This window comes from Pipistrellus kuhlii, unplaced genomic scaffold (assembly GCF_014108245.1).
Source record: "Pipistrellus kuhlii isolate mPipKuh1 unplaced genomic scaffold, mPipKuh1.p scaffold_m20_p_2, whole genome shotgun sequence".
In the NCBI taxonomy this organism is placed as follows: domain Eukaryota; kingdom Metazoa; phylum Chordata; class Mammalia; order Chiroptera; family Vespertilionidae; genus Pipistrellus; species Pipistrellus kuhlii.
In genome coordinates, this window is record NW_023425515.1 from 188956475 (window position 1) to 188978856 (window position 22382).

Sequence of the window (22382 nt, forward strand, 5' to 3'; positions counted from 1 at the left end):
CTGAAAATGTTTTCTTTGGTTGAGATTAATATATATCATTTTATAAAATACAGTTTGAAAAGGCCTCAACCTTCTCCCTTTCCTGCACAGTAAAAGGTCTTGCTGAAGTGAGTCTCTGTTTTCCAACTCTCACAGTGTAAGTGTCCAGAAAAGGAGCATTATCCCCAGAAACACCAAATCCACAAGACACACAGTTATAAAGATTTAAGAGGGATTTAAAATATTCATAAGGGACATTAAATCGTCAAAACTGCTGAAGCATTCAAACTGCCACTGATGGTTTTTGGTGTACATCCTCCAACTCTTTCTCCCTATGCATCACGTTACTTCAAACAGAAACTAACTGGCCTTCCTGTGACAGCCACATGCCTCTTCTTTCCTGGTTTCACCGTGTGTTTGGTTATTACAGCTAGCATTATTTAAATAGAAATCTAATTTAAACAATCATACTGATGCCTCCCAGATCAATGTTTTGGCAGTGGACTGTGAGCACAATACCAACTTTTATTTTGCTTCTCCTAAAGTGCAAAAATTAGACAATGGCACTGGAATAATCCCCATTGGTAGTGGTTTAAGAAATTCATTTAGAGCCCTGGCCAGTGTGGCTAAATGGTAAGAACGTCGGCCCATGTACCAAAGGATACTGGGTTCAATTCCCAGTCAAGGACACATATCTGGGTTGCAAGTTCAATCTCCCGGCCAGGTCTGGGCTCCTGCCCAAGGCAACCAATCAATGTGTCTCTTTCACATCAATGTTTCTTTCTCATTTCCCTCCCCTCTCTTCCTTCTACTCTTTCTCAAAATCAAATGGAAAAAATATCCTTGGGTGAGGATTAACAAAAAAATAAAATAAAAAATAAATTTGTTTATAAAAATAAGAGAATTTAGAGATACAAAACTCCCTAACCTAAGCAGGTCAAACTCCTGGCCGCATACCTTGTTTACTAGTATTTGGCCTGAGTTAGCCTTTGAGTTTGACATGCTTGCCCTATCCCTTGGATCTACATGAAACGACACACTTTCATTCCAGGATAAATTTTAAGACTCTTCATGACTGCTAAGTGACCTCACTGTCTTCTGTCCAAGCCCTCAGATGTCCTCCAGGGCCTTTCTGGCCTGCAGATGTGCTTCTAGCCAACCTCATGGGCCGAGGCATCACTCACTGCTCCAGCAGAGCTGGGCCTGATCTAGACTGATGCATGCACACTGGCTGGCATAAATTCACCCATTCCGACAAACTCCAAACTGCCAAAGGCATCTTTCAGACCCAAGAAACAGAGAAAGAATGAAAATGTACTCTCATACAATAATTATTTTTAAATCATAAATTACATTTAAATTCAATTCCAGATCTTTTCTTATTGATATCCATCTAAAATCAAGCCTACTAGCCTATTTAACAACACATCTATTCTCTGATGTACTAGCTTGTATCAAACTACAGAATCACTCAAATTTAGCCCAAGCTTGCCCTGGCTGGTTTTCCTCAGGGTTAGAGCGTTGGTCCAGGGACGGACTCCAGGGTCTCAAGTTTGATTCCCGGTCAAGGACATGTGCCTGAGTTGCAAGTTCCATCCTGGCCCCAATCAAGGAGTGTGGGGAGGCAACCATTCCATATGTCTCTCTCACATGGCTATTTCTTTCCCTCCCTCCTTCCCTCTCTCGCTCTCTCTCTAAAAAGCAATGGAAAATAATATCCTTGGGTAAGGATTCAAAAATATTTTTTAGCTCAAGCTCACTATTTTTTTTTTTTTAGATTAAAAATTTTTCCTCTACATCAAGTATGTCAAACATGTGGCCACCAGCAGCAAATGAGACACACTTGCTCTATGTGCTTTGTAAAGTTTCTGGAAGAATGGTGAAGTACAATTATTTTGATAATTTTTCTTAAATAAGTGCTTATTATCTACAAGGCCCTTTATTTAGAGCTAAGGGAATTTATGTATTTTACTACAAAGAAGTCTGCACTGGTGGAATTTAAAATTGAAGTTTTATATCTTAACTTTGTACAAAACAATCAAGCCCCTTTGAGGAAAGGCCCTACTAATGTCAACGAGAAGCAAATTCTGAGTAGAAAAAGTATTCCAGAGGATCTATATTTCATTTAAACACATTCTTTTAAGGGAAGGTAGGAGGGAGGAAGCAGAAAGCAGGCCAGGGGTAGGAGGAGGGAGGGAGGGAGAGGCAGAGTGATGGCTGGAAGAGAGATGGTGATGTAAACAGCCATGCAGCCAGACAGCAGGACGTTCGGTCTGTGAGGGAGCTACCTGCGGCCCTCCTCAGCAGCACAGCTTGGACCTCCAACACTTCCCACAGCCTCTGGCACGGAGGTCACAGCCTTTTAGAAACACTAAGTCTCGCTCTGCAAGGCTCCAAGGGCTATCCTCCTCCACTGTCCTGTGTGGATGGTTCTCCTGTTCAATCGGGGGATAAAAGGAGGCCCCAGGGAGGAAGGCCTCACAAAGGACTAGGACGGAAATATAATACAGCTGACTCCTAGGCCAGTGCCCATGATGGGAGGGTCTCATCTCAATCCAGTCACTCATTTCACCTGCTCCCACACGGTCCCTGTGTGACCTGTGTGCCCTGCAAAGAGCTGACTCCAATGAAAGTGAGACAATCCTGGACTTCCTGGACTGGCTCCTCTCCCGCGCCACTGCTGGGTGCCACTTGCACTAACATAGGTCCTCAAAAGACGGAAGCCCACAAAGCTGAAATCCACAGAGCTGAGACTGCACTGTGCAGTGGTGGGCCATGCCTGGGTTAAGGAGACGTAATCCTGCCCATGGCAGATGGGACCTATGACACACACTGATGTGATAACTACCTGCTTCTGCCGAGGAGAGGAGAAAAATGAGATGATGTGCATGGGAATTTTTTAGCCACAGCAGATTCTGCTAAATAAATTACAGAAACCCCATGCCTACAAGCCTGAGTTGTCAGCATATGTTCCTTCTTATGAAGACAATGGCATTCTGCCTCCACTAACAACTCTAAATTCATCCATTTTTTTTTTGTTGTTGTTGTTCATTTGTTCTACATCAGTCACAAGATCCCACCCAGATATCAATAAGGAAATGTACAAGCCAATGAGGGCAGTCTAACTGAGAGGTGAGAATGCTGGCAAACACCATGCCTCCATCAATATATACTAATGCTCTGACAGCAAGAGATGTAAATATATTCTTTAAGTATGTGATCCACTGTCTCTGCTTAATTTTTAAAATTAAATACACGAGTTCATACTTTAATGGTTCCTAACCTTTAAAGGAAGAAACCTTAGGCCCCTTTGAAAACCAGATAACACCTAAGGCTCCAGTCCCCGGATAGTCACACACAGACATGAGCACAAAGTGTGAGGATTCAGGGACCTTCTATGCTATCACAAGTCAAGCTGTGAGTTCACATGAAAGGGAGTGTGATATCCCTGGGAGTAAAAAAAAAAAAAAAAAACACAAAAAATCCTGACAGGTCAGATTGCTCAATAGAATGTTGCACAGGTAGTCAGGGCATTTGTTTCCTTAAAACTGACATTGTCAACTTAATTAGTAACTTCTCCTAAGCAATTGGCTCTTTCACACTTTTTTCCTGATTTCACATCCAAAGAACGTGAGCCGACAGATTTCCTCATCTATCACAGAGCACTGAAAACGATGCCACACAGTGATTTTTGGTACTGTCTGATAACTTAACATCTAAAAAAAATGTATCCAAAGTTTATCTAAAATGTCACATGCCTAAAACTTGGTAATAACAGTCAAACAGAGCCACTTCAAATGGTCTGGACCACACCACGGTAAAACCGAAGGGCAGGAAGAAAACAGAAAACCTTCATTTGGGCAGCAAGCAAACAGTGAAACTTGAGCTCCCTATCGCCAACCTGTAACCACCAGTGTCCTCGTGTGGGTAACTGGTGAAACAGGGCCGCTTTTAAGAAAGAAGCAGTCTCGGCATCCGAGTTCTCTAGTACCTTTACGTGTATCTAGTTGCAGCACAAAGGCAGCTATGTACTCTTACCTAATTTGCAGTTTACTTCATTCATTCATTTGCCATCTATTCCAGGTCCCCAAAGCAAACTACATGCTTAAAGGACATGTTGAAACTTTATTTTTTTTTAATCTAGAAGTGCCTGGATAAGCTAATGGACAGGCTGAGTTACCACATGGCTAATTTTGCTGGTGCCCACCAAGGGCAATGGAACAGAGCAAGGTCGGAGGCTCTCGCTCAAGGCTCACAGCAACTCTACAGGTAGGTCTTATCCCCATTTTACAGACAGGTAAGCTGAAGGTCAAAACACGTAGAGTAACCTGTCCAAAGTCACACTGCTACTGTTTGGGGTGAATGTGAACTGGGATTTGAACCTGGCCTTGTAATTCCAGCGTGCCATGGTATTGGGTATAGCTGGGTCAGCAGTTTTTCCCTTCTCCCCTGCACCCAACATGCACACACATTTCAGGATTCTTTTTAAATAGCTATCCCTTTGCAAAGTACTAATCAGGTTATCTTTTCTACAGAAGCAGTAGTGAGGCCCAGCAGTATACTTCCACCCCATCAAACAACACTTTTGGTGGCTGTTTATTTGTTTTTATAATGTGCTTGAGCGTAAAAATTGAAGCTGGGGTTGAAGGCATTAACACAATCATTAACTATGAGGACAGTTTACCAATTCCTCGGACTTTTTGACAGTTGTCCATGAGGTTTAGAGGACCATATCTCTTAAAAACTGAAGAGTCAGAAATAGTTGGTTAAGCATCATCTTTTCATTTCATGTTTTCTACACTCTACTACAACGATGAATTTAATTTACTTTGGCATACAGAGAGTAATTTATTTTCTATCCTGAATTTACCATTTTGATAGAAACAAAACTGCAAATAGATATTTATTAATTTAACACTCAAATTTGCTCATTATCAAATAATCCTATGATCATACCTAGTAAGGAAAAGATAACTCCTGTGGTAATACTTTTAAAAGCTAGTAAAATTTCTTTAAAAAGAAAGCAAATTTGGAATTTTAAGCCCTTGTTCAAAATTCCAACCAAGAAAGAATGAGATAGCCACTCCTTTTTATTGCTTGTTTTGGACACCAGTAAGAAGGAAATTATAATTTAATGTGTTAATCCTACAAAAATTACAATCCAAAATGTGTAAATAGACAAGACTGTTCCACGTATTAAAAAAAAAAAAAATCAAAACTGCAACTAGGTCACTGTGACCGTAAACCTAGTAGAAATGAAAAGAAGACCTAAGTCTACACTGATCCCACGTTCACATGCTTACAGAGAAGATACCAAAGCCCTCACAGGGACCTTGGCCATTCTGCTTGGAGCCAGTAGTTACTGTATTCCATGGAGAAACAGGTCCTGATAATCTCACATATTAAAAACAAAAAACACAGCCAATAGAACCAGAGAGCCATATTTTATCCCTCAAATTGGCAAGAGAATGAAAACTGACCGGAAGAAGCCGAACAGTGGAAAGAATAACAAAAGGCACAAAAATCACCTTGTTGCCCATTCTAAACCGTATTGCAACTTCAAACACTGCACATATTCCATTTAGAAGTTCTAAACATGGGTGAACAAACCAGTTTGCCTTCATTTTTGTGGCATGTGATGTCTTAGGAAACCTACAAAAGACTACATCAATAGTTAGGATTCTAAGTACGAGGGGAAACGGCCGTTTATCGCTGTAGCTTCACAGAAACTAAGAAAGGGAAGGCTTTAACCTAAGCTGCATTTATTGCCTTTCTTTTTAACCAAAGCGAAGAGAATTCTCCACAAATGAATGGAAACGAGCACAGGACAGCTTATTCATGAAGGGCAAAATTAGGTTTTGGTTATAAACTAATAAAAATACATATTGTAAAATTTTGAAAGTATCAAATTAGCAAGAATTTTAGATGTCATAATCTTATTTTAGAAACTGACATATGTATATACCACACACACAATATCATTATATCATTAGAATAAATCCCTTGCCTCTAAAATATTCAAATATTCTCTGTATTTTAAAAATAAATGTATTAACCAATAGAGAGCATTTAAAATAACTATACAATATTTACCACATTAAAACTTCCATAAAAATATTTTAAATTTCAGGGTCAGGTCACCACAGAAATGGGAAGAGGAAAGTGCTATAACAAATGCTAAAAACACTGAAAAATTTTCTAGTCTCTTACCCATAATCCCACAAGACTTTTTCTTTTCTTTCTTTTTTTAATATATATATTTTATTGATTTTTTATAGACAGGAAAGGAGAGGAATAGAGAGCTAGAAACATCGATGAGAGAGAAACATCGACCAGCTGCCTCTTGCACACCCCCTACTGGGGATGTGCCCACAACAAACATACATGCCCTTGACCAGTATCGAACCTGGGACCTTTCAGTCTGCAGACCAACTGAGCCAAACCAGTTTCGGCAAGACTTTTTCTTAATATATGCACTGAGCTTTAAACTTTTATTTTTTTATTTTTTATTTTTTAAATGTACTCTATCTTTTATTTTTAATTTTTATATTTTTTAAATTGATTTTTTACAGAGATGAAGAGAGAGGGATACAGAGCTAGAAACATAGATGAGAGAGAAACATCAATCAGCTGCCTCCTGCACCTCCCCCCACTGGGGATGTGCCTGCAACCAAGGTACGTGCCCTTGACCAGAATCGAACCTGGGACCTTCCAGTCCGCAGGCCGACACTCTATCCACTGAGCCAAACTGGTTTTGGCTGAGCTTTAAACTTTTAAAGTTACTGCTTCATAATCTTTAGAGAAAAGGAAAATCTTTAGAACAAAAAGGAAAATACTTAAGAAATCTGAAAAATGAAAATTCAGATTACTAAGCATGTGTCTTGAGGCATGGGGGATGCGGTAATAAAGTCCTCTAGTAAAAGTTGCAGATAGAAAAGGCCATTTTACATTTTGTTACAAATTCAAGAAGTTCTTAAAACTTTATAAACACATACAAATTCTATAGGCTCCGTGGTGAAATAAATACAATTAAGAAAGCAAACCCTGCCCCTCATTAGAACTTAAGAGTGCACATGGACAGGTTAGGGCAACTCCTCTCTCATCTCGCTTCCTTTCATGCTTTTCTCAGGCATGAGTCAAGTCACCAGCACAGGCACAGCTTTATCAGTGAACAAAACCTTCGGAGAAGGTCCTGCTTCAAATGAGATCCTCTTGGAAAAGTAAAAATAAAAAGTTACCCCCCAAATAAGTATTTGACAAAGCAAACAAAATCCCTAATTTTTACTGAAGACAGTGAAATAAGCTAATAACAAGCGTGATTTAACTCAATGATGTTCACAAATCAGAACTGCACTTACAGTTTCTAGACTTAATTTTTAGTGTATGTTAATTAAAACATGTTTACGATCCATAAAACTCAGCTTATAAAAACATTTAAAATTATATTTTATTCAGTCCTTCTTAGTATTTAGCCAGTCATTCTCAACAAAAGACACTGGCATAGAGGAGGAAGCCCACACCAGGGGCTCTTAAAATCATCGGTGACACCAACCCAGGGAGCTGGAGTCAGCAAAGGCAACGTCTCACTCTGCCCTTGCGGCTTCTCAACTGATTTCAAAAACAATATGAAACTTAAGAGAAATAGAATATTCAGAATCTCGAGCAGACAAATATGTTAAAGAACACTTTGACAGCCTGGCTGCTGTGGCTCAGTGGTTGAATGTCAACCCAAGAACCAAGAGGCCACTTGTTCAATTCCCGGTAAGGGCATGTGCCCAGGCTGTGGGCTCCATCCCCGTAAGGGAGCACGCTGAAGGCAGCTCATGGATGACTTGTCTCTCTCACTGATGTTTCTATCTCTTTATCCTTCAAAAACGAACATTTTCTTTAAAAGAATAAAAAAAAAAACCACTAAACAAGAGCTACAAGGAATAAAATGTACTCTGTCAGTGTTTTAAAAAGCTGTTTTAGGTGATCAAAGGAATACAATAAATCTACTCAGTCCATAAACCCCCACAAGAAGAATAGCTGAAGGCACTAGTTCTCACCATAACTTACCTTTCCAATACTAAAGACTTCCCCTAATCATTCTATATTACCTTATTATTTAGGATTAAACTGAGCCATTCAAACTAAGTAGTGAAAATTCATCTTGACTAATTGGCAAAGCCTTATAAAACACTGCTCCTTACTCAGGATAACTGTTTTACTTAGAAACATTATTAATAAAAACTGGATTTAGGTAAGGCCAAGTAATTTAAATAGCTGGGCGAACTTGGGCAAACCACATGACCCCTCTGAGCCTCAGTTTCCTCATCTACAGAGGACAATGACCGAAATGATCACTGCTTTGCGGGGCCGCTGGGAGGATTAGCAATGAGGTCAGACGCTCCTGGACTTACGATGGGGTCACATCCTGATAAACCCATTGTAAACTGAAAACACCGTAGTTGAGAATACATTTAACTTGCTGAACACCACAGCTTAGCACCTAGCTAGTTGCACCATCATAAATCAAAAAATTGTAATTGACACCATGGTAAGTGGCCATATATGGAGCACCAAGCACAGAGCTAAGTTTTTGCAAGACTTGCTAAAGAAACAAAAGCAATTGGCATCATGGTCACCATCAATAGAAAGCAGTAATTTATCACATGATGTGCAAATAAATGTTAAATTATGAGATATGTCCATATCAAAATACTCAGCCAAAACTCTTGTAATGCCTTGACACATGTTTAATCTGAGTGGTTTAAAAAAACATTAAAACTGTACTGCGTTTTTAAAAACCAACCACCACAACAGTAGTAGCAAATGACTTGGCAGGCGATCACCAGAGATGGTACACCAAACGCTCAGCAAAGGTATCGCTCAACGCTAAGGCAGCGAGAGCTGTAAAGGGCCAAGGACCTCTCCACTTGGGACCCTCTCATAAGTCATTTGCTGCGGCCCTATTTCCACAGAAACATCGCCACTTCCACCTGCCCACACCCTGCTCCACCCCTCTAAACAGGAACTACAGTGAGCTGGGGAGTGAGTGGACAGAGGGCCTGCCTACCACACACACAGAAGGTTCGGTCTGTCTGCCATCATTACCAGGCCTCAGTCCTGCAGCCAGGCCTCTGCCCTTCAGCTGTGGCCAAGGAGCTTGGAATAGCTGTCCGCTGCTATGGAAGGTGAGGCGAGCAAACGCCACTGAAGCCCGCCTGTTTCCTGTGTTTATTCAATGTGTTCTATAATTTTAATTTTCAATGAAACCAGTGTTGTCATTTCCACTGCTATTGCCCACCACAGGTGAAAGGGGACAGACAGCTGCATATTCTACAGAGGAGAAGGCATGGAAAACCTGGGGCTGGTTTGGACACCCCAGAAGCACAGGCTAACTAGGATGTCCATGGTAGTGCTCAGCCTGACTCAGCACCACCCCACGCTCATTACTGTGCCTTGTGTCAGAACCACACACCCCTGCCCACGAGGCTCTGTCTCCATGGAAGTCTCTTGCTGCATCTCTATGCTTCTACCTGTTGTCTGGCAGTGGCCTCTGACCTTGTGTCCTTATGAGTTCTTTCCCCACCTCATGCGCCACTCTTTCCTCCGTTCCCTCCTCACTTTATCACAGGTCCTCCCCACTGCGCTCCACTGTGTGAACACACACCAGCATCACCTCCTCTGCCCACCATCCCCGCCCTATCCTGAACCCCAAAGACATCAATTAAAACAGTTTAAGTCTGACTTGCATTGAGCTGCAATAAAATGGAGAAACTCCCCCCTGGGTAGTTGGCCATCTCTAGCATTCCCTACCAATCCAGACACTAAGTGCAGTGCCTGGTAGAAAAGAGGCCAACATGTCCATTTGTAAAATTAAGCTTCATAATTCAAAAAAACTCATGTGAATTCCTAGGTGGCCCTCACTATGCCCAGCCCATCAATATATTTCCCAAAAAGCTAATAGCAACACCCAAACAGCTCCTCTTCCTGGAGCTCTCAGCGGGCCCACCCTGTATCATTTCCGTCACAGCCTTCAAAAAGCCATTGCTGGCTACCCCTCTGCACCCCACACACCCACTCCATTAACATTACAGGACTGTCCTTCATCTTGCTGGCCGCTCCCCTCTCTCTCCAGCATGTCAATCCCTTGAGAGCAGGAACCTGCACCTTCCTCAGCACTCAGAACAGTGTCTGATGCAGACACCGCACTACTTGTTGACTATCTGGGGGAGAGCATCCACACTCGTGTCACTGACCTGCTCAGTCCCTAAGCTCCTCTGCACGTCCTCTCGCTCTCCGTTCTGAGATGCACCCATCCCACCACCCTGTCTAAAGACTCCCAGCCATCCCAGCCAGAGGGCCCTTTCCTTCTCTCAGCGCCAACAGTCCTTTAGTTTAGCACTTTCTTTTTGTAAACTACCTCAGGTTAAGTTATTTTCCATGTGGATCCCTTACCTCTCTAAATGGACTATAAATTTCTATAGGAATTGTCACCTTTGAAGAAAGAACTTCAAACATGCACAATGTCAAAAAAAAAAAAATTGAGTGATCATAGCAGTATGGAGGTTTTTAAATTTGAAGGGCTGTGATTGTACAGACAGATAAAATTTCCTTTTTAAGCTGATTATAATTAAACTGTTCTGTGGTGACTAAAGGTCGCCTAGATAAATATTGTCAACTAGCTGATACTCTCAGGGACTATTTACAGTTCTTATAAAGGACTAGAGGCCTGGTGCACGAATTTGTGCATGGGTGGGCTTCCTTGGCCTGGCCAGCAATCTGGCGATCAGGGCTGGCCACAGGAGGTGGCCATGGGACACTCCTGCATTGAGCGTCTGCCCCCTGGTGGTCAGTGTGTCGTCATAACAACTGGTCGACGGGTTGTTTGATTAACCAGTTGTAACAGCCACTTAGACTTTTATATTTATTATATAAAAGTTATCATATAACTTTTATATATGTTATATATATATATAGATTACCTGAACCTGCTAAGTGACATTAAGGAACTGTGCTCCTTCTAACTCATCCCTGGTTTTCTCATAAACTTTCTGTCTTCTTTACTGTCCAGCTATCAGCAATAAAACTATTTGCTGCTATCAGTAACTCTCCCTTTCTAATTTCCTCATTTGCTGTGAGCAGGAAAAACAATAGGTCTGAACTAGGCCTACAAAGGGGTAAAGTGGCACAGAGTGAGGTTCAGCCATGGGAGAGAGGCAGAAGAGACCCACGGCTTATTTTGAGCTCCCACATGTGCTCCATAAATACTGATTGATTAAATGAGTCACAAACTCAGTCATTCCTCAGTGAGAAACACCTACGTGGCTGTCAGCTATGCACTGCTGGTGGCACTTGCAAGTATGGACTCACATGCTGCACAGAGCTGTTCTTTTTATTATCTCATTTGCTCTTGACAACAACCATGTGAGGTTAGCGAGCACAATGGCACCCACTTTTAAAGCTATGGAAACTATGCCCCAGAGGGTGACATAATTTGCCCAGTTAACAGGTAAAAACCCAAGGGTCCTGCCTTGTGTTTTTTTTATGTGTGTGTGTGTGTGTGTGTGTGTGTGTGTGTGTGTGTTTTTCCTTCCACTAAGCCCATTTGTATACGGGTCCTGTGTTCTCAGGGTAAAAGAACTTCGGGTAGGGCTCCTATGTAGCCAAAAGAGGTCAGGGAAATAAAACATTACGTGATTAGATTCTATTATAATCTAAAAGAGCACTTGCCATAGTATTGTTTATTGCTAAAAAACAAATTCAATTTATACTAACAAATAGGAGGCAGAGATGGAGAAGATGGTAAATACATCCAAATTTGGCCCTTCTATGTTACTTCCCAGATTATAACCTTCCTATGGTTCAAATTAAAATAACCCAAAACACCTAACACTAAAAAACTCTCTCTTCCTCTATACTCAAAAAGTTTAATCTGTCCCATCCAAGGGACTGCCCATGTTCAATCTCATTACAGGGGCTGCTCAGACATGTAAGAAATTGGACCAAATTATAAAACTGAGAATTCAAAATGCCCAAGGTGTGTACGTCTCTGGCCCATGGCATAACGGCATGCTCTTTGGTCAGAGACAATGTGAACTGTGTTCTCACAGCGCTGCGTTCCTTTCCTTCATTGAAGGTTTGTGTGTGTCTTTGTTTGCCAATCAATGGATATTTATTGAGGGCCTACTCCATGCCAACCATCTAGGCTCGATCAGCAACTTTCTGACTTAACATGTGTCTCTCCTCTACAGGCGCCATAAGAAGAGTTACTGCTGCCTTTTTGCTCACCATTACGAAATACTACCCAGCAGAGTGCCTGGCACATGGCAGAGGCTTAACAAACATCAGTCAAATGAAGAATTAAAGACAGAGACTCAGAAGGAAAGGGAGAAGGAATCACTTTGAATGTAAAGGAATCAGGGCTTTTCACTGCCCAGAACTCGCCTCATGATCCCCCAGCGATCTGATGAATTCTGAAAGGCACCACATGCATGCACAGCTGTAGGCATAGCAGCTGTCATGCAAAGGAGCTGAGGCCCAGGACGACGCAGAATTCAGCCCTTTGTTTCTCTGTCGGCCTCATGACTGGAATGAAGTTAGGTCCACTGTCAATCTTCCTGCCAGCTGCGTATCTCCAACATCTGGCTTTCAGAAATACTGAGTTAACATTGCTACTGAGTGAGCTTTATGTAGATTTCCTCACTGACATCACTACCTGAAAAGATATTAAAATGTCTAAGACCTATATAAGAACGGGCTCATATAAAAAGTTCTCATTTCAGATCTTTGCAAGCTATAAATTAGCCTTCACAGAGCATTTAATTGAAAAACAAAAAAAGCTTGACTCATTATTTAAACTCTCCAAACTTTAGGTCATAAAGTTCAAACAGGACTCATTACCAGTAAGCTGTTAAAAACAGACTAAGTTCTAAGAATGAGCCTCACCCAAGTATTTTAATTAAAACCTAAGATTCAGTTTGGTTATATGCTTGCTACCCTGAGTAGTTATGAAAACAATAATAGGATAAAAAGAAATATGAACTACTTAACTCAACATAAAAAAACAGCAATGTAGGCAGGTATGTAAGCTCATGTACTAAAACAAAGTTTACTTTTAGTTTTCCCCTCCTGAATCTACCTAAATAAATGGATTTTTTTAATTAAGGGATAAATTAAGAAGAAAAGCAAAAAGTAATAAAATGTTCTAAATATGTACCCCAAAGCATGCCAAACAGAACAGCCCTAGAGTGATGATTCCATAAAGCTAAATATGTATTTAAATTCATCAGTTAGTTAGGTTTAATAAACACTTTCCCTTCCCCCCAAACTCTAGCCCTTGAAAATCACAACTTACCTGGAGAGGCTGGTGACATTAGTTACAAACAAAATGAACACTAATTAAAGGAACAAGGTGAATTATGTGAGCACTTTGCAAACTATTATGCACTAAGCCTAATGTAAACAAAATCTCAATACCCAGTTAAAACAGTAAAAAAAAAAAAAAGGGGGGGGGGAGGGGAGGGAATTTCCTAGAGCCTGATCATCTAATTCAGGATTAAATTATTTAATGACTTAAAACATTAGCAAAATCATGTTCAACAAATACAGAACATGTATTTAGTAAAAGGCCCACAAACTGTCTCTTGGATGAGTTAGTTGTATTTTCATGATACTGTGAAATACGAAGACTACTATGTAGTGGAAAAATCAAAAAGGTTTCTTGCCTACACTTTACTTTTTTCCTAAATCAAGTTTATGTTGTGATTTTACAGTGTGATTTCCACAATTCACTTTGCAATGTTATGAGTAAAGGGTAGATTCCTAAGTTCAGATGACTATAAAAATTTAAGACTAAAGAGAGCAAAAACAAAAGTTTTATATTGTATAATAGTAAGAAACTGCCATATTGTGCCTTGGCATATATTCAAACTTAGGCTCTATAAAAGATTCACAAATTCACATTAAAAAAATCTTTTTTTTTTTAAATCCCAACAACGTGTCAAATTGCCAGCTAGAAATATGATATATGCAACCAAACTATTTTCCTACCCGGAAATTACCCCCTCCCTTTTGTAAGCATGACTACGCTTTACCTTGGCTGGAAAACATCATAAAACAACACTCTTGGAGTTGAGTCAAAAATGACAAAACAACGTACCCTTCACCTTCCATTTTGCTAATGGTCTGATTTCGGGAAGACCCGCCGTGCTAAGACCTGAGCCCACCCCTGAGCGTGTTGCAATCTTGCGCGGCGCCGCGTGGAGTGGGGTGGGGTGGGGTGGAGAGTGGCAGGCCCATCCCGGAGAGCAGAGCGGAGCACAGGCACAGGCACGGCCCGGAGGAGGGGGGTGCGGGCGGCGGAGTGACAGGGCCCAGCCCCTCGGAGAGTGACAGTGCCGAGCTGCCCGCGCGGAGCGGCAGTGTGGCCGCCAGCCTGCTCTGCCCTCCAAGGGACACGAGCTCCTCGGCGGCCGCAGCGCGACCGGCCTCACTGTGATCCCGGGTGGACACGAGGCCAGGAGTCTGCGGGCCCGGGAATGTCACTGTGGAAACACATTTTAGGACGCGCTCTGGCAAAGAGCACAAAAAGCTAAGAATATTCCCGGATGCAGGGCTCCGGGGAGCCTGGCTGCAGCTCCCCCCTAAGCCCGGCTCTCCTGCCGTCCGAGCGCGCGGTGACAGCCGGCCTTCGGGCGGCGCCGGGGTCCGTGCACTTTCCACGCCCGATTCCCAGCCCAACTTAGCAGAGAGCCCACGCAGCGCCCGGCCGTGATTCAGCAGCGGCCGGGCCGGATCGCGGGCAGGCGGGCGGTCCGGAAAAGGTCACCGAGCGCTGCGGGCGCCGCCCGGCCCGGATCCTGCCGCCGGCGGGGCGGCCAGGGAGCGGCGGGCTCCTACCTTTCCTGCTTTTCGGGGAACTCCGCTTGCTCCGGGCGCTGGCTCGCTCTTCCTCAATCGCAGCTGCTATCTCGGGGTTGTCTTCCCCATTGTACCAAACCAGGAGCTCCTCGCCCGGCGCGATTGGCTGCGGGGAGAGAAGAGACAGGCGCCGGGCCAATCAGAGCGGCGGTTGTTGCGGGGCGGGGCGGGGAGGGGCGCGAGCCAGAGGCCAGCCGGGCAGGAAGGGCTACTGAAGCCTCTGCGGCGGCGGGGCGGCTGCGGGAAGGAACCCTCTGCTGGAGGGAGGACCTCACTTCCCGCCGCTTCCTCTCCAGGGTCCATAAGGCCAGCTAGGGATCCGAGAGAGAGCTGGGAACTCCAAACTGCCTTATGCTGCGCATCTGACTGTGCAAAGCCTTCCGACTACCCATACAGAAGGGAAAAAAGGAACCATTTTGCTCATGAAATCTAGCTGATGAGCAATTTGGAGCACAATTAGAAAGGACCAAGAGGTTTGGAAAGAGAAGTACTGAAATCTAATTACCAGTGCACGGTTCAGATTCCAAGAGCAAGCTAAGCCTGATAAGGAAGAACTATATGCCACTGCACATGTTTAAGTCGCCGCTAATTGTATCACGGAAAAGCGAAGAGGAGAGGAAAGCGTCCTGGCAGTGTAGTAGCTGTGCACTGCCACCACCCTACTCAGGTCCATGGAGAACTCACCGTCTCCCCTCTGTACCACATCGATTTTACATGACAATTTATAAAGAAATGCCTAAAAATACCTCACATGTATTATGTTCCTAAAACATTAATTCTTAACTTTCATGTCAGTACTGAGGACATATACCACCAACATACTGATTGCACCTAGAACCAGACTCTGAAGAACAAATATACTGAGTATAAAGATTACACTCCTAAATAGAATTTAGGGAAATGTCTTACTGGTTTCTCTCGCAATGACTCATCTGTTCAAATACTTCTGAGGTCAACACAAGTAACATTTTTCCTAAAACCTTATGAATAAAATAAGAATCAATGAGTGCATACTGATATAAATGAATAAATGAACAAATAAATAAATAAATAAATAAATAAATAAATAAATAAATAAGGAAAACTCTTCATTAAAGCAGATCCCAACTAATCAATAAAAAAGAAATAATGGAGGCAGGTAGAAGAGGGTAAATGAGGGATAAATAGTGAAAGGAGAAGACTTTGGATGATGAACAAACTTATACACTTGAAACCTATGTAATTTTATTAACCAATATAACCCCAACAAATTCAATTAAAAATAAATGGAAATAGAAAATCACCACTTGGTAATTATCACAGTAATAATTGATTCAGGCAAGAATTATTGGAACTTACAAGAACAAATTTGAAGAATGACAATATTTGCGAAGTTTCAAAATATCTCCCTCTAAGACATTTACTAATCACAAAGATAAAAACTGTCTTTATAAATGATATTAAGACATATGTGCCTCCTCATACTAAGTACAGAAAAAAACACAGCATCACTTCTGTAGATTGCTGCCCAACATGAATAAATGGAATCTAATCATGATGAAACACAAGAGAAGCACAAACTGTGGGACATTCTACAAAATAACTGAAAGGTTATAAAAGCAAACTAAAGAGACTAAGAAAAAGACATTATATCTGAATTCAACTGAGTTTTCTTTTCCTATAAGGACATGATTGGAACAATTGGCAAAATATGAATAAGGTACAGAGACTAGCTAAGAAACCAATACACCTTATCAGCATCCTGCTTTAGATCACTGCACTATAGGTTATGGAAAAAGATGACCTTATTTGTAAACTAAGATGTCAGTTCCTAAGTTCAACATACCTCCCAGATAATGCCCTTTAAATATTTTGTTTCATTCTCTGCAAAACTCACTGTTCATATAGTTCAAATATTAAAACATTCTAAAGTCTTTAAAATAAACAAGCCACTGTTTATTTTGCTCCCCCAAGGATAGTTAAAACCTGTCCTTTTCTTATCTTTAAGCCAATGTACTATCATTTCCTTTCTTGAGTCTGTTAAACCTAAACAAAACAAACACAAAAAAATACTTACCTAATATGTGTAGGATTTTAATGAGTTAAAATACATAAGATTTTATGAGTTACATATAAGATTTTTTTATGAATTAAATAGCCATTATAATACTTTTTGGCACTCTTATCTAATCTGTGTAGGATTTTAATGAGTTAAAATATATAAGATTTTATGAGTTACATGTAAGATTTTTTATGAATTAAATAGTCATTATAATACTTTTTGGCACTCTGATGAGGTAATATGTTTCTTTTAAAGGAACAGGCTTTTTTGTTTAAATAAACCATTTATAGTTCCAAATGTACAGTTTGCTTCTCTATTTTTTTAAAAATATATTTTACTGATTTTATACAGAGAGGAATTGAGAGGGATAGAGAGTTACAAATGTCAATGAGATGTGCCCGCAACCAAGGTACGTGCCCTTGACCAGAATCGAACCTGGGACCTTTCAGTCCACAGCCCTACACTCTATCCACTGAGCCAAACCGGTTTCAGCTTTCTATTTTTTGTTGCATTTATGAAATGGTGGTATCATAAAATATTTGAAATGATTAGTTTGTGGAAACATGTAAAGACTTAAATAAAACCAAAGTAAAAACGAACATGGGCCGAAACTGGTTTGGCTCAGTGGTAGAGCGTCTGTCTGCGGACTGAAAGGTCCCAGGTTCGATTCCGGTCAAGGGCATGTACCCGAGTTGCGGGCACATCCCCAGTGGGGGGTGTGCAAGAGGCAGCTGGTCGATGTTTCTCTCTCATCGACGTTTCTAGCTCTCTATCTCTCTCCCTTCCTCTCTGTAAAAAAAAATCAATAAAATATATTTAAAAAAAAAAAAAAAAAAACGAACATGGAAAGGAGAAAAAAAAAAAATGCATTCCCAATTTATTCCTAATCCAAACAACACCAGCAGCACAAGGCCCTGTTCCAGTACCTCCCAGACTCCGAGCGTAAGCTTCCGCTCCAGTCTTCCGAGGGTACCACCTGTATTATCTGTGCTAGCGACTGAATGATGTTAATTATCAGCACATACTTTTCACTTCAAAATAACACAATATAAAAACATGCCCTCTCCCCCCAAAAAATACCATACCAGAATCTGTTCTTACCTCAATCCTATATAATAAAGACGTAATATGCAAATTGACCATCACTCCAACACAAGATGACCACCCCCCATGTGGTCAAATATGGCTGCCCCCAGGTGGACACAAGATGGCTGCCACAAGATGGCCAGCAGGGGTGACCAGGCCAGCAGAGGAGGGCAGTTGGGGCAACCAGGCTGGAGGGGAGGGCAGTTGGGGGCAACCATGCTGGCAAGGGAGGGCAGTTGGGAGCAACCATGCTGGCAGGGGAGGGCAGTTAGGAGCAATCGGGCCAGCAGGGGCAAGTTACGGGGTGATCAGGCTGGCAGGCATAAGAGGTTAGCGGCAATCAGGCAGGTAGGCAAGCTGTTGGGAGCCAGCAATCCTGGACTGTGAGAGGGATGTCCCAGATTGGATAGGGTGCAGGTTGGGCTGAGAGACAACACTCCCCTCCCCCATGCACAAATTTCGTGAACCAGGCCTCTAGTCTAATATAAAATTTCTAAATGGCTAATGAGTTGATGAATTAAAAGCAATGTGATTTGTTTGAATAACCTTCAAAATTTTTAGCAACTGAGGTGAATACATTATTGAACTAATTACAAAATATCTATTTCAATATGAAGAGGAAAATATTATTTCTTTTTAAATCAATGACTGTTTGCCTCTACTGTTTTTTGTCTTTACTGCTTACCACATTTAAGATTTTATAAGTCAAACTTCATAATAAACAAAAATTTTTGTTCTGAAACACAGGAAATATAAAAGCTGCATTAAAAAATATGAAGTCAAAAGTCCAAACAACCTTTTTTTGTACTGTATTTTGATGTTTAACAAAAAAAATATAACCAGAAAAAAAGAAAGACTTTTTAAACTCTTCCAACTTTTCCTCTGGATTCTGACAGGCTTACTGTAATCAAACATACTCTCGTCTCTAAAGACCAGTAAACATAAACTTGAAATTTTAATAGACCAAATAGGAAGAGGCAAGGGTTCCAAAAGACATTCTTGACACCAAGTCAAAATAAAAGACTCCAGAATTACAGGAACACACTTATCACATCCATGCTTTCCCTGTAATCTATCCCAATCTGACCTTTTAAAAGTCACAGGTAAGAAGCCTCAACTCTGGAATGGGTGAACTGAAGAGTAGACAACGCCACCACACCTTATCTGGCTCCTGTCCACCTCACCAGACTCATTTAACATTCTTTCCCTTGTTCCCACCACAATGACCTTTAAAATAACAACAACAACCAGCTCCAGCATATTCCTACTGGAAGATCTCTGCTTCTCTTGGGGCCTCCCTTCCTGACCGCTCTTCCTGTAGAGATGTGTGTGTGGCTGGCTGACCACACAAGCCAGTGAGGGGAGTTCATTCTGACTTACCTTCCCTGGCCCACCAGAGATAAAGCAGCTCTCTCCCTAGTCTCTATCACATTTCATTGTCTTCTAAGCCCTCATCAAGATCTGAAATTATTTTGTTTACTTACTCACTTGCTTATTATCTTGCTTCCTCCCCATATATTGGAAGTTCCATGAGACCAGAGATCTTATCTGTTTGGCTCACTACTATAGAAGAATACCTGGTACCTACTAGACAATAAATATTTGTCAAACTAATGAAGAAAAGAATGGACACCAGGTTAACAGATAACTTTCAAAGCTTTGAAATACTTTTTTAATTATATTACCAACTAAATCAACATTGGGATTTTCCAGTTATCTAGGTGACAGTTGAGAGGTGAGCCCAGAAGAGCATCACATGTAATTTATTTACAAAATCTAACTCACAGAAAGCCTAATCTGTAGTTAGATAATCGCTGGTAAGAATTCTGAAAGGTCTTGTGCATACCTGAGCAAACATCTAAGGTCGGGACTGGGAGAGGTCTGCAAAGATCAGAACTATGTTACTTCAGAAGAAGTTAGATAGAAATCTTTGCGGTGCAGCTAGTTAACAACTCTGAGTACTTGGGTGAGACTAGGAACACATCGCAGAACCTTACTCATACCATCCTGCTTAATCTTTGCAACAACTATAAATTTTACTATTAACTCCATTTTTACAGATGAAAAAAGGCACAGATGTAATAGCATGCTATTACAAGACAGATGCTCTAAATACCAGGGTCACACATCTGGAAGCCAAATCCACTCACAAGGCATTCTGCTACACCCCTAACCACATTATACCACCTCGCCAAAAATAGCAACTACCATTTATTTAGCACTTCTTTGGAGCGCTATCAGTACATAGAAATCACCATGATCACGCTATGAAGTCAATTATTACCTATATCTTACAAATAAGGGGTCTTTTCTTGGGTCACACAGCAAGTTGGGATCTAATCCAGAAGCCTGGCTTCAGAGTTCACTCTCCCAAATACTGTCTCTCTTGCTTCTCAGTGTTTCTCAGATTTGCTGTCAGAGACAGCAGTCTGATGACGGAACTTCGAAGGGTCGTAACATCTCCTCGGTTGTTCTCCCTTGAAACCTCCTTTCTCCTTCCTTGACTGTCTCAGATTCATCCTTCTGCTGGCATTTCATTTCTCCCAGGATTCTGTCACACTGATTCAACCAGATATAATTCCCACTTTAAATAAGTCTGAGAAACACAATGAATTCTTGAATCAAATTTAAATCTAATTTCAAATTCCAGTGTAATGAAACTATAGTAATACGCACTAGAAAATCATGCTATTACAACACAGCAGAAAGAAAATGAGAAGGCTATGGAAGTATTAAATTAGAAAGTACAACAAAAATACCGAAGGTTGAGGCAGAGGACAATCCAATTATCTAAAAATGATAGGAAAATTAAGCAGCTATATGTTCACTAAACTTCCAGAAGCTCTACTGCTACCAGACAAGCAAAGCCCAGCCTGCCACAGTGCTGACCACGATCCCAAATGCCTGCTCAACTCCAGTTTCTGATGTCATGGAGATCGTTTTTTTATGGCTGTCCTCCTACTCCATGACATTTTTAATAGAAGTCAGTAAATAAAGAGAAATTTGCCTTACAACAATTCCAGCAAACAGATCTATTCCAAAAAGCAACAATCATCTATCTTTAGATCCTCAAGACTCCGCCTTCGAGAACATGTCCATGCAGGAGGAGTGCAGATTAGCTTTCAGAGCAGTGACAGGAGACAGACAGGGGCATGTTTCTTGCAGAAATGCAGCCACACTCAATGCTTCCTAATACTAACGTCCCTGATGTATTCAGTGACCTTTGACATCGCTTTAAACCCTAACAAATTATTTTCCTCTTCTTTTCATCTCAGCAATGAATGTCTCCAAATAAAAATTTCACAAAGGAAGAAACATGTTCTACTTAATCCCAATTCTTAATAAAACTTAGGAAAAATCTAATCCAAGGCTACATTACACTGAAGACCATGACTGTTTTCAGTTAGCACAGAACTGCAGAGCTATTGGTGGTTTCCTACATTGGATAAATCAGCCTGTCAGACAGTTCCTAATGCATCTGTATCTTAGGAGGAGGGAAGTAGCTACCACACATTTAACTCATCAGTATCTATAAAGATGCAGCAAATAATTACTTAACATAATCTTCATGCTTTAGTGCTCTTATGCACATGAAGCAGTGGTAACCAGATATTTTAAAACACAGACCTTCAATGTGCTGATGAGCCACTTTCAAATATAATCCTTTCAATGTTTGCAAAGTTGTACTGACAGTCACAGCTAAGGACAGTATTTGCAAAAATGCATGCAGAGTAACAGAGACTAATTCTAACACTCTTTACCTTTAAAGTCTTATAGTAAATGGCCCTGTTGATTTCCAGTGGAAATAAATTTTGCTCTTCTCCTGAACAAGCCCAATTCACATATCGAAGCCAGTTCCCCTTCTCTGGATCGGTGGCGTCAATGCACATCCATCCCAAGTTTGGATAATATACCTTGGGAGAAGAAAGGAGAGACCTTCATCAAAATGACACTATCTTTAAAATAAAAGTTTCCACTTTCAATTTTTAAGACAAATCTTTTTCATTATATGCAAATTAGTGGTCCAGTGCCTAGATTCGCGCACACTGAAAAGAAAATAATTAGAACAAATAGTCATTGCAAATGCTGGCATTCTGTGAATGGAGGCTTCTTTCAGCTTCACAGGTATGTTGTGCCAATTGTTGGTCTTCATATTCTGTTACCGTGCTGCTTTCAGCTTCAGAATGTCAACAAAAACAACCAGATTCATGATCGACAATGACAGATTGAAACACTCATGTGCAATTGACACCAGCAAGAGCTTTATATGTATCATGCATGTGTGTGTCAACGTTTATTTTTAAATTGCCAGTGCGTACTATATGTACTGGCCGATCAGTCGGTCGGACAGTAGGACGGTTGGTCACTT

General features: G+C 41.2%; 1 protein-coding gene across 10 annotated transcripts in view; it reads right to left on the reverse strand.

The window, feature by feature from the left end:
* Positions 1-22382, reverse strand: part of PRDM2 (PR/SET domain 2) — a 106201-nt gene that overhangs the window by 42233 nt on the left and 41586 nt on the right. For 8 of the 10 annotated variants that reach the window (XR_004989662.2, XM_036448187.2, XM_036448181.2 and 5 more), the window contains 2 exons: positions 21775-21927; positions 14866-14992 (listed from right to left, as the gene is read on the reverse strand). Coding sequence is in view for 7 of the 10 variants with exons in the window: in XM_036448187.2 (XP_036304080.1) it covers positions 14866-14992; positions 21775-21927 (280 nt within the window). In the remaining 3 variants the exon portion in view is untranslated. Of the gene's footprint in view, positions 1-14865; positions 14998-21774; positions 21928-22382 lie in introns of those variants that run through there. The other 2 variants (XM_036448184.2, XM_036448183.2) reach the window with 2 other exon arrangements.